General features: G+C 46.1%; 2 protein-coding genes across 2 annotated transcripts; both read left to right on the top strand.

Moving 5' to 3' along the window:
- Window positions 1–915: 915 nt before the first annotated feature.
- On the top strand, window positions 916–7,471 carry LOC117837224 (scarecrow-like protein 21). The gene is made up of 3 exons (XM_034716810.2): window positions 916–1,240; window positions 4,709–6,435; window positions 6,987–7,471. Exon 2 carries the CDS (start codon window positions 4,794–4,796, stop codon window positions 6,402–6,404), a length of 1,611 nt encoding a protein of 536 aa, XP_034572701.1. The 5' UTR covers window positions 916–1,240; window positions 4,709–4,793; the 3' UTR covers window positions 6,405–6,435; window positions 6,987–7,471.
- A 155-nt stretch (window positions 7,472–7,626) lies between these two features.
- On the top strand, window positions 7,627–10,827 carry LOC117837225 (putative yippee-like protein Os10g0369500). Its single transcript, XM_034716811.2, has 3 exons — window positions 7,627–8,735; window positions 9,522–9,630; window positions 10,511–10,827. Exons 1-3 carry the CDS (start codon window positions 8,593–8,595, stop codon window positions 10,589–10,591), a joined length of 333 nt encoding a protein of 110 aa, XP_034572702.1. The 5' UTR covers window positions 7,627–8,592; the 3' UTR covers window positions 10,592–10,827.
- Window positions 10,828–12,208: the final 1,381 nt, after the last annotated feature.

Here is a 12,208-nt window from a genome sequence, read left to right as displayed (position 1 = left end):
GCCCGGCCGGCGTTTCTTCGTAGACCGCCAGCTTCTTAGAAACCTCGAGAATCTGAAGGGAGTCGGCTTAAAAAGGTGGAAACCTTATTGTATCCCGTAGTGGTAGTGATAAAGAGCGCGACAACACCAGATTAGGGAGTGCACCGTGTAATCCTAGACTATTCCTGTATCGCCATCGCATTTGACCACACGAGACTATGACAATTCGTGGCAGCTGACTAGTAAGACCTGCAAGTACGTTCTGCAGGTACAAGCGTACAGCAAACAGACTAGATGGCACTGGTGAGAAATATATCCAATGTCCAAAAATATCTCGCCTCAGGAGTAACCTTTCTGCAACTTGGACACGGCAACCCATCAGCTTTCCTAATTGCCATGCCGTTGAAGCCATACCCTCCAAATTATTCCCAAACCACTGCCACGGATGGGGCAGTGATTAACGAACAGTGACACGGACACCGGACGCGCCCCCCCCCCTCTCCAGCAACAGCGACGGCCATGGCGCCGGCGCAAAAGGCCAAGCACGACGAGCCAGAAAACTAGACGCGTCGACGCCGCATCTCGCGTCAAGGAAAAAGAAGCGTGGGGGAGGAAAGGGGGAAGCGATTAATTTCGTGCAAGCAAGCAAGCAAGCGGATCGCTGTTGGTTAATTAGGTGGGCTGTGCCTGCCTGGTCATTATTCTGTGCGCCTGGTGGGGGATCATGTTTTAATGCCTACTCCTTTTAACTAATCATCATCGGGGATTAATTAATGATTTTTGTTTAATTATATCAAGCCCTTCGATTGCTAGTACAGTACTACTGCAGTTGCCGATGATGATCAGTGATCGCACAGGAGAATCACATATGCGAAGTGACGGGAATACCCCCGCCGCGCCGCCCCCTCGGGTCTCAACTAATCAACCCCTTTTCTTCCTCCCCTAGTCCTCTTGTCCTGGGTGCTCGTCATTCTGCTCGCGGCCACGGTGAGGCAGCGGACGCCGCCACCAATCCCGGCTCCCGAACCCTCTCCTTGCCTTCTCCGTTTCCGCACCACCACGCCGTTGAACTCTCGACGCCGCTCGCGCACGAAGCCGTGCCGCCTTCCACCCAAGTGAAGCCGCTCCGCCCACAATTATCCTGTACTGGCAGTCCTCCTCCCCCTCTCTACCTTTTTTGAGCAAGCTCCGCCTCTCTACTGTCTGCCCTGGCGTGGAGTGGAGATCCGTCCGGACTTGGATTGCTTTCTCCTTTTCGCCGGTAAGGAAGGATTAGATTGCTTTTTACGAAGTGTGTGGGTTTTGTTCTGCAGGAATCAGCATCTATTATTTGCTCTGAGAAATGGAATCCGAATCCTGCTCGCCGGGATAAAATTCGGAAACCCTAGTCCATCCAGTTTATTGCGGAATCGTTTGTTTGTTGTGAGGAGCACTAGTAGCAGTTTATTTTCCAGAAATTTTGGTGGTCCTCATATAAAGAAGGAAAAAAAAACGTTGCTCATGTTCAGCTCCTTTGCTTTGACCGCGTTCATATCTCTAGGAGACTAGGACCAGGCAGATATGCATAGAGCGTGGTCTAGGAAAATTTTGCATGACCAAGCAGGGAACAAAGTTCATTCATTATTAGGACATGAGGCACTGCCAATTCATCATCTCAACTTTTTTGACTCCCTTGTTTGGTGGATGAATGTGGTCATCCGGTACCATGCTGCGTCGTGCGACCCTGCGTCACCTAGTAATTCCAGGCAGGCACTAGGCAAGATTGCTTATTTCATCTTTGGACCATGATTTATGATGGCCACAGTTGCTTCTAAAATGTTGCTGCCATACCAGATCCGCTTGGATTTTTGGAGACCCCAGCTAAACGATTCTATTAACTCCAATGGATCAGAAAATGACATCTCTCTTGCCTTTTGTTTTTCTCTGTTGTCCTTTTGCTTTTGCTCCTGTTCTGCTGCTCTAAGGGGGTGTCTTGCATCCTAATCCTAGTCCATTGGGAGGGACTTTGGGTACTCTTTAGCTACATCGGCGATGGGCCTATAAGTGGGAGTTCTCAAAGAAGTTCAATAATTTGACATTCATCTTTATGAATTTCTTGGTTTCTTATATTGTATAGGAATATGTCAGGAATTGCTTGCGAAACTATTGGGATTCAACTTGCAGATTTTGTAGTTGCGCATGTGTTCTTTTCCATGTCATGCCACCATCAGCCTGCTTTGATACGCTTCCCGTGCTTAATTTATCTCTAATTGTTCACTGTGACCATGATTGTATCTATTTATGTGTTGGCTGTCCATACAGTTACATCATACACGTAACTATTTGAGTTATCTTTAATATCTGCAAGTCTTTTGTTTAATTTTTCTCTTCTTTTTATGCTGAAAGGAGCAACATCATATTGCCTCCCAGTCTCTTACCGCAATCATGTTCATATTGCTTCAAATCTCACTGTTCTAATACCAAGCACTGCAGGACCAAATTGAACATTCCACCAGTAGTAAAGAAAAATAGAGAACCTAGGATGAAGGTATCCTTTTCCCCACAAGAGAAAAAAACTAGGATCTTTTTAGTGAAGAAGAAAGGTGTCCAACTTGCAGCTGACAAGGATTCAAACCTCATGGTGGCAGCCTACACCCAAAGCTTTCACCAACGATGCTAGACTTCGTTCCTTACGTGCCTGTAGTAATGTCGGTGAATGCCCCATGTGTTACTTGCACAGATGCTACAATACTTACACGGACACAATTTCTTATGTACCACTAATACCAGGGATCACAGAATTTCGCATGTCGTAATCCAGCAGTTGCTAGAATACATGGACTGGCACAACATGCAAATTAAATACTGTACAACACAAAACGTATATGAAATTGAACATTTCACTAAATTTTCCACTATAATGGCTCGGGTATATGCAAAAGTAAAACACGCCAAACAGCATATACTTTGCTAACTTCTTGGGGTACGATTTGTTGCATTATATATTGATTATAGCTATCGATTTCACATGCTGATGAGATAGGAGGTTGCAGTTTCTATCCAATAGCATTACATTTTTGTATAAAATTATTGATTAGCTTCTGATCTTATTTCCTAGCTGTAAGGGGTACAGAAGTCAGCTATATAACCAAGTGTTTATGGCATGGTGTTGCTAAGCACACCACATTTTATCAGACACAATTGTGGCATGTTTGGATTGGGTGTTACTCCTAACATGGTTTGCACTGCTTTTGCAAACATCAGCATATCTCCTAAGTCTTAGCAGTATTACCCATGCACCCTGTCTTACATTTTTTATATATGGCAGATTTCCCTCTACTAGACATTCAAACGGCAGTTCTTCGCATCATTGCAAACAAATGCAATTAGAGTTTGAATCTTTGTAGGATCTAGGAGACCAACTAATATTAGTTAACCCATTACATGACTGCATATGCATTTACTCTTTACAGACCCGTTCTCTGTTTTGTTAATTCCCAAATCATGGTATGGATCATGAAATATACCCCTTGTGGTCAAATGCTATTTCTCCCACGGGATATATGTTATTAAAAGACTGTTTTTAGATTTTGCAATTCTGGGCAATATTTATTGCTATTTTGCACATATTTTTAATTATTTTTCCGAAACTTTACAAACCTGTTTCATTTTCTGGTGTCTTTCGTTAACAAAAGAATAGGCATCTCAGATACAGTAGAGTTCGCACTTTGTGCCTGGCCGTTCCAATGTTTCCAGTAGGGAATTAGTTGTGCTGCAATGTTCCATAAATTCGGCAAAAATCATGTATTAGTGCACATGAAGTTAAGTAAACCGTACGAATCCAGCATTAAATTCATCCTAGATGTCAAGGAATAAAATAGACAATGAATCTGGCATTTTTTAATGCTCTCTGTACTACGTACATGGTGTTCTATGTATTCTTTTTCAAACACAGCAATGTGTTGTATCATTATCTATTCACTAATGGGATACCATAAGCTCTGGTCACTAATGAATTCTCCAGATATATTTCTGTTCTTGTAGCCATGTTGAAGTGAATTGGTGACCGTTTATTTTAGTAAAGCGTTACCTATACTGCCCATATCTAGCAATGACTGCGAGCATGATAATCAGCTCCAAGATAACATTCTTAAACAAAATATGCAAATCCGATTAGCGATAACATTCTTAAACAAAATATGCAAATCCGATTAGCAACTTACCAGTCAAAGTCAACAATTCTGTCAAGTTGAACCGGTGATTCTTTTATAGGAAGATGATAGCTCTGAAAACATTTTTGTTTCTGAATGCGTAGTCTTTCAGAGCCCTCAGAGTATTTCTTGCACATAAGTTTGGAATAGTATGGTCTTTTCTATGAACAAGTACACCATCCCATCCAGGGGAAGTATTCCCTCCGTCCCAAATTACTATTCGTTTTGGCTTTTCTAAATACATTGCTTTGCTATGCACCTGGATATATATTATTTCTAGATACGTAGTAAAACCTATGTACCTAGAAAAGCCAAAACGAATAGTAATTTGGGACGGAAGGAGTACCGTACCAAATAGTCCACTGGATGGTATGTTTTAAGTACTGACATTTGATTTCATGTGTTGGATGGAAATTAATTTGTCTTGTTTCTACCTTAGAGGTTTAGACTATATATTTGTTCTTTTGCTTTGCTCTACAAGTATCTTGTTTTTGTACAACTGCAAATTTTTCTTACCTTTGAATGTTTGCCCTTTCCAGTTGATGTCATCATGCTGAGCATTTTGTGGTAGAGACGGCAAGATCATCTTGTTGTGTTCCAGCATATACCTCCTCCCCAGAAAATATGTCGACACAGGCCTCTAACCGGTCGTACAGATATCCGGACAATACCCAGATATCGTACTACAATGGCAATCTAGTGCATGTTGGGGGCAATGGTACTTACTATATGCCACAAAATCATGATGATGGTCATTACATTTCCTCTGATGATGGATCGCAGACCAGCAATTCTAGAGCTCAAGGTTTTCAAGCACAGTACTGCACCCTAGACTCGTCCTCAGCCAATTGTGTTTATCCTGCACATAGCTCTACCTCTTCTCAGAGCATAAGTGGGAGTCCTCTGTCTCAGCAAGAGAGCCACTCAGATCATGCATATGGTTCCTCTCCAAGTGCGTCGTGTGTTACTCAGGTCCCGAGTTGGACACTTAAGGATCTAGAAAATGTAATGCTTGGACCTGATTCTGACATAGGCAGCCCTGATAGCTCCTTACTACCTGGCACTGCTTTGCATGAGAACAACTGGAGAGAACTTTTGGGAATTAAAACTGGGGATTTGCGGCAGGTAATTATAGCATGTGGTAAGGCTGTTGACGAGAATGCTTTCTATATGGATGCGCTGATGTCTGAGTTAAGGCAGATGGTTTCTGTCTCTGGTGAACCGATGCAACGTCTGGGAGCTTATATGTTGGAAGGTCTTATTGCAAGGCTTTCTTTCACTGGACATGCCCTATATAAATCTCTGAAGTGCAAAGAGCCTGTGGCTACGAGTTCTGAGCTCATGTCATATATGCATCTTCTGTACGACATCTGTCCATTCTTTAAGTTTGGTTACATGTCTGCCAATGGTGCCATAGCTGATGCTGTTAAGGGTGAAAACTTTATTCACATCATTGATTTCCAAATCGCTCAGGGGAGTCAGTGGATGACTATGATCCAGGCCCTTGCTTCAAGGCCTGGGAGACGACCATACCTAAGAATCACTGGCATAGATGACTCAAATTCTGCTCATGCCCGAGGTGGTGGACTGGATATAGTTGGACAGAGGTTACACAGCATTGCCCAGTCATGTGGTCTGCCCTTTGAGTTCAATCCTGTTCCAGCAGCTAGTCATGAAGTTATGTATGAACATCTTTGTGTAAGACCTGGGGAGGCAATTGTTGTCAATTTTGCTTATCAGCTGCATCATACTCCTGATGAGAGTGTGGGCATAGAAAACCATCGTGATAGGATATTGAGAATGGTCAAGAGCCTCTCTCCTAGGGTGGTGACTCTCGTAGAGCAGGAGGCAAATACAAACACGGCACCTTTCTTTCTTAGATACCTGGAGACTCTTGATTATTACACAGCGATGTTTGAGGCGATAGATGTTGCTCGCCCCAGGGATGATAAGAAGCGCATTAGCGCAGAGCAGCACTGTGTTGCAAGAGATATTGTCAATTTAATTGCTTGTGAAGGTGCTGAAAGAATAGAAAGGCATGAGCCTTTCGGAAAATGGAGGGCAAGGCTTGCAATGGCTGGATTTAGACCATACCCATTAAGTCCAGTGGTGAACAGTACCATCAAAACACTGCTGGATAGTTACCACAGCTACTACAGACTTGAGGAGAGGGATGGTGTCCTTTATCTTGGTTGGAAGAGCAGAAAGCTGGTTGTATCTTCTGCCTGGTGCTGACATTTCCAATTTTGGAAGAAGCTTTGTTTAGGTATGTTGCTGGCACCTCACACCAAACTTATGCATGTCTGTAGCAACTTTTTAGTTTCCAAGCTTGGAACAACATCATGTTTCTTAGGTGATGGTATAGTCTTCCATTTAGGTGAGGAAACTAATTAGTAATACCTGACTTGGTGATTGCTACTTTCCAAGCTTGGAATCGTTGGTCTTTTTGGGTGGCTATATTGTTCCATAGTTAGGTAAGGAAACAAATCAATGATAAGACCCACTATAGTTTTTCCCAGAAGATATACTGGGACTTATAGCCCAATGTGAGTGTTCTACCTGCCCCGGACATATAAAATGGGATGGCAAGTAGCATTGGCCTTGCCAAATCTCCTTAAGCTCATGAAATAATCGAATGTCACGCTTCTACCATGCACCTTAGCTTAATGCATTTTGTGCTGTGTTGCTGCATGATTAAATAACGTCAATTGAAAGAAATAAGTTTGTCTATGGATTGAACACATGCTCATGCCATTCATAGGTACATTCCTTTCAATAACTCTATTGCTTAGTTTGTTTGTATTTTGTTCCTTGCAGGTTCTTCCGTGGCTTTGTGTTCAGCACATGAATCCAAGGTGGAACCTAAGCTTCTCAACGTGGACTTCATAATGAAAAACAACTTGGCTGCTTCCTTGCTGCTTGTTGTTGCCCGCTTTCAAACTCTCCTATGCTCACCATCATTTCGGACTCAATGGTTGTCGCTACCTCACTGGTATACCCACCATGACTCGGTTCCATCCTTATATAGGGGCAAACAGTGGTTTCCCCACCTTCTACTGGTCTCAGTATTGCATTTTAGTAGAAATCTGGTATCAGCTTCTCAATCTGGACAGCTGAAATCGTGCACGTTGCATTTAGGTTGACTTGTACAATGCTTTATGAGTCTGAAGCTTATGCCGGGCTTCGGTAGTAGGCACAAGGAGTGCCATTAGAATCTGTATCTACAACCTGCTGCAGCTCGTGTATTGTACTATTATACAGTCTGGGTGATTTAATTTGGTACTATCTCTGGCTTATGGTCATGACAGTTCTGTTGGGCGTTAAACCGTCGTTTGGCGATTAAGTTTTACTCTGCATTGGCGTGGCACAAGAATGCTGAGCCAAGATGGTAAGCGGGACTGCGGGCGCAAGGAGTGTATAGTGAATGCCTTGTGATGTTCGCCTGATTGGATGGTCGCACGCCTGATGCGTGACTGAACCACTCTGTGCACCAAAGAAGCATGCCAGGCTTCCGGCTTCCAACTCACAGGATCTCTGCTGAATGCCGTGTTGGGCTGTGTTGAACGGTGATGCTGCTTGCTACCTCGGGATGGATTCAGAACTCCAGGCCCTTTGTTGTCTATTGCCTGTAGTGGGTCTAACCTTCGCATCGTCGCATGCGTGTGTTGACGTGTTGTGATGCTTTGCTTTGAGTTGGATCGCTCCATCACAGGTCAGATTTGCTTCGCGAAACAGTAGAATCCAATCAGTGAAGCGGCTGTCATCTTGGGCCTGTTCGCTTCAGCTTATAAGCCGGCTGAAAAGCTGAAACGACTGATTTGTTGTGAGAGGAAAACACTGTTTGATGGCTGATAAGCCGGCTGAATAAGCAAATTCCCTTTGCTATAACAAGGTATCAACTGAATAGATGATGAAGAATCGTGGCGCCATTTTCGGTTTCGGTCGGACCATCGCTATAAATACACAAGTACACAACCCACCCGCTCACGGCTCACGCCACTGGACGCGCCGCGCAACGGCTCCCCACGGTTCCGCGCCACTCACATGCTTGGCGCTGCGCCGCTGCTAGCTGTTGCAGGGCTGGGGTCGCAGTCACCCACACTCCATTCTTCGTCTTCCCTTTTCCCCTCCCTTTCCCTCCCCCAACCCATCATCCATCGCCGCATCTCCCCTCGGTAGCCATCCCTTCAAGGAAAGGAAAGGTTCCTCATCTTTCTTTCCTTTCTTGGGAGCCGGAGCCGGGACCGGTGCCTTGCCTTTCCTGCTGTTCCTTCCCCGTCTTGCTGCTTTGAGTGAGTTTCTTCTCCTCGTCGATTCTTGGTTGCTGAGAGGGTGAGAGGGCGCCGGCGGAGGTTGGCTCCGATCGCCTGGTCGATCCGTCGATTGGCCGGGCAGTGGCGGCTGGCGGCGGTGCGTTTCCGGGATGGGGCTGCTGTTCGTGGAGCGGCTCGAGGGGGAGGGCGTGTTCAAGTGCCGGCGCTGCCGCGTCGACGCCGCCTCCAAGGACGCCATCATCTCCAGGGACTTCTACGGCCGCACTGGCCGCGCCTACCTCTTCGACCACGTGTATGTTCTCTGCCCCCTTATTTAGTTCTGTTCAAGTTGATCCCCGTTGGAATTGAAGCGAGATTAGAGAACTTTGTTCAGGTTACATTGAAAAGTCGTGGTCATTACAGGTTCTCCAACACTACTAGAAATGCTGCTGTGAATACCACGAATTTTGGCTTCCTTGCCAAACAAACTATATCATACCTGTGATATGCCTGTAAATGTGTTCGAGTTTGATTAAGATGTCAGAGCCTTTTCAGAGTTGAAAATGGTTCAGTCCATTCTTTGTTACGTCTCTGTGATCTTTGAGGTCCCGACAGATATGGACGCTTGTCCGGCCATCAGATTGTACTCTTGTAACTTGTTTCACAAATCAGCGTAGTGTGCTGTTGGATATTGTTGGTAGGGGTGGGGATCACATCAGTATGGCAGTTGACAAGGAAAACTCGTAGGTGTATTTCAATCAAGGATGACAAAAGGTTGAGATCATGTTGTTTGGTGATGGGCTGATGGTTATAGCTGCAGTTTGCAGTGTTTGCCTCAAAAGAAAAACCATTATCATAGTTCTCGATGTTTATTCATTGTTTTCGTACTTGCCACAAAATCGATATCCATTCCATTTTATAAAGCCGTTCTGATAAGCTCACTGCCACTCTGCCAGATTGTGAATAAATTGTATCCAAAGCAGCACAAGTCAAAACCCCATCTGTACCTTCAGAGTTCAGACTATCTGCCTTTGATCCATGCATGCCTGTTCAGATATGGTCATTTAAACTCTTTTTTTTTTCTTTGGCCATATTTCAGTGTGAACATATGCCTAGGACCTAATGAGGATCGGTATCTTGTAACTGGGCTCCACACAGTGAATGACATCTACTGTAGCTGCTGCCAACAGATTCTTGGCTGGAGATATGTAAGTGCAAACATGCTTTGGTTTATCTTGCAACAATGATTATCTCATTCTTTGTTCATGCTTGAGCTCGACACTAGACACAATAGCAAAATTATTTTGAAAAAAATACAGCAGAATTATTCGGTGACAATTTGCTAAAAATGAAAGAATGCCGAAGAAGACAAACATATCATTTCTTTACGAAACATATTGAAAATCAAGTGGCCATGAATGGGAAGAAGATTAACACTTCATTCAGCATAAACTGTTTTTCTTGGAACTATTATCTAACACTGAAGTGAACTTTGTTTCACCTTTTGGGCTTAATTATTGGATAGCAAGATGATTTAAAATCTAGTCTTCTGCAGATGTCATGCTCACATTATTCTTCGTGCTAGTTTTTTTCCTCCTGTTCTTGAAAGTTTTACTTTGAGATTGCAGTGAAGAAGTCAGGGATTTACCCAATTTGATAATATAATTTGCACATCTATCTATTCTTTTTCTTATGATCTCTGCATACTTCTCATTGCGCTGGTGGCTGTTAGTTTTGTTCAACCCAACTTCAGGCCTCATTCTGCTGTGATGTTCACAAGTCCCAAGAACACTTTCACCCCAATCATATTAACTGTTAGTGGACAAATTTTCTCTACCATGTAACACTGTAGCGCCGGTATCATTTTTCTACCGCTGGTTGCTTCTAATGTAAAAAAAAAACATTACGTCTCCTAGACATGATACCATTCCATTCATCAAAATGCTAGTCGTCAGGTTTTAGGTGGCCAATTGCTACCATTTCCTCATGCATCTTGCTTTAAATTTGCATCAACCAGTAAGCACAGTATCCATATTGCTACCCTATTCTTCACATGATGTATCCTAATTCATGGGTGGTGTGCTGCAGGAGAAAGCCTACGACCAAAGCCAGAAATACAAGGAAGGGAAGTACATCCTGGAGAGAGCTAGAATGGTGAAAGACGGCTGACGGTTAAGTCATTGGAATGTTCTTGCACTACTGAAAACCCAAGAAGCGCAAACTATAAAGATGTTGGGCAGCTTGAGCTCACTGCCGATTAGCTAGGAAGATGACTGATTGCATATGCTGTGATTTGTGGAATATTACTGGTTCTGAATTCTTGTAAGTTGTTAGCAGTGCTAACATTTGGTGAATTATTGGTGACCCGGTGGTGAATTGAACCGTAATGAAGCTGATTTCTCTCTGATCATTGCCCTTCAGGCTTCAGTCCCTTGTGGCCTGATTCGCATGTGCTGCCCAGTGGGTCCCACGCTTCTGGAACTCGGCGGCTCCTGAACGGCATGCGTCTCTCGGCTCTCCAGGGGCCCGCCTCTATATAAGCGCGCCCGCACACGGCACACGCCTCATTTCGAAATCCGCCACGCAATCCAGCGCGACTCGATCGCCATGGAGCCGAACAACTACGGGCAGGGTGGCGCTGCCTCGTCCAACCCCGCCGCCGACCTCAGCCCTCCTCCACGCGGTGCGGCTCGGCGATCCCTCCTCGTCGCAACTGCAGCCGCTCCATCCTGCAGCGACCTCGTCGCTGCTGCTCCACCCGCAGCAGGTGCTCACTCCTCCGCCGCCGCACATGTTCCAGTACCCGCCGCAAGTGCTCGCGCCTCCGGCGCCGCTGCGCCGCACATGTTCCAGGCCCCGCCGCAAGTGCTCGCGGCTCCGACGCCGCACATGTTCCAGTCCCCGCCGCAAGTGCTCGCCGCGCCGACCGCGACGCCCGACATGCGGCTGCTGCCACACCCGCACCAGCTCCGGGCATCGGGCACCGGGTACTTCTCGCCCGTATACGCCTCACCCTTCGGCGTGACCCCCCCCCCCCCCCCCCCCCCCCCCCCCCCCCCCCCCCCCCCCCCGAGCTTCAACGCCCCGACGCGCCCACCCCGTCGGCGGCTGCGATGCCGAGCAGGCTGAGCGCCGGCGCCGAAGAGTACCGCCCCATCTCCCTGTCCCACCTCTCCGAAGTGCAGTTGCCGCCGACGTTGTGGAATGGAAGCGGGAGCCTCCATCCGTACACACCCGCCCTTCTCAGAGCTCTGCGCGCTGACGCGGATCGCCCCCCATTGACACAGGAGGAGGTCCGGGCTCGCCTTCTTCGCGGCTCGACGGAGCAGTATCTTGTGATGTCCCCCGTGTCTTCGGCGCACGTTGTCGGCCTGCTTGCGGAGGGCGACGCGACGGTGCGCCGGCGCGTGATCGCCTGCGTCAGGCCCATCGTGCACAGGGTCATGACTAACAGGTACCCTGTGTTTCTCGCGCTGCTGCACGCCTGCAACGGGAGGGTGAACGAGCTCAAGGACATCATCGTCGCCATGTGCAACGGCAAGGGCTTTCTGATGCAATTCGACGGCAAGGAGGACCACAAGTAAGTTCGCCGATCAACTCCTCCCATCAAATTTTGCGAAAATTGGTGGGAAATCTGAAGTTGAGCCCCAAGGTTTTGCGATTCACATATTCAGTAGTGGAAACCAAGAGAAAGATCAAAGTACAAAACGCGCACTAGATAGATTCGAACGAATACTAATTTTGTTGAAATGTCAGAGATCTGCTGGATTAATTCTGCCGTAGAAC

This window comes from Setaria viridis, chromosome 9 (assembly GCF_005286985.2).
Source record: "Setaria viridis chromosome 9, Setaria_viridis_v4.0, whole genome shotgun sequence".
Classification (NCBI taxonomy): domain Eukaryota; kingdom Viridiplantae; phylum Streptophyta; class Magnoliopsida; order Poales; family Poaceae; genus Setaria; species Setaria viridis.
The sequence above is the reverse complement of the archived record's forward strand: the minus strand, read 5'-3'. Positions and strand labels throughout refer to the sequence as shown.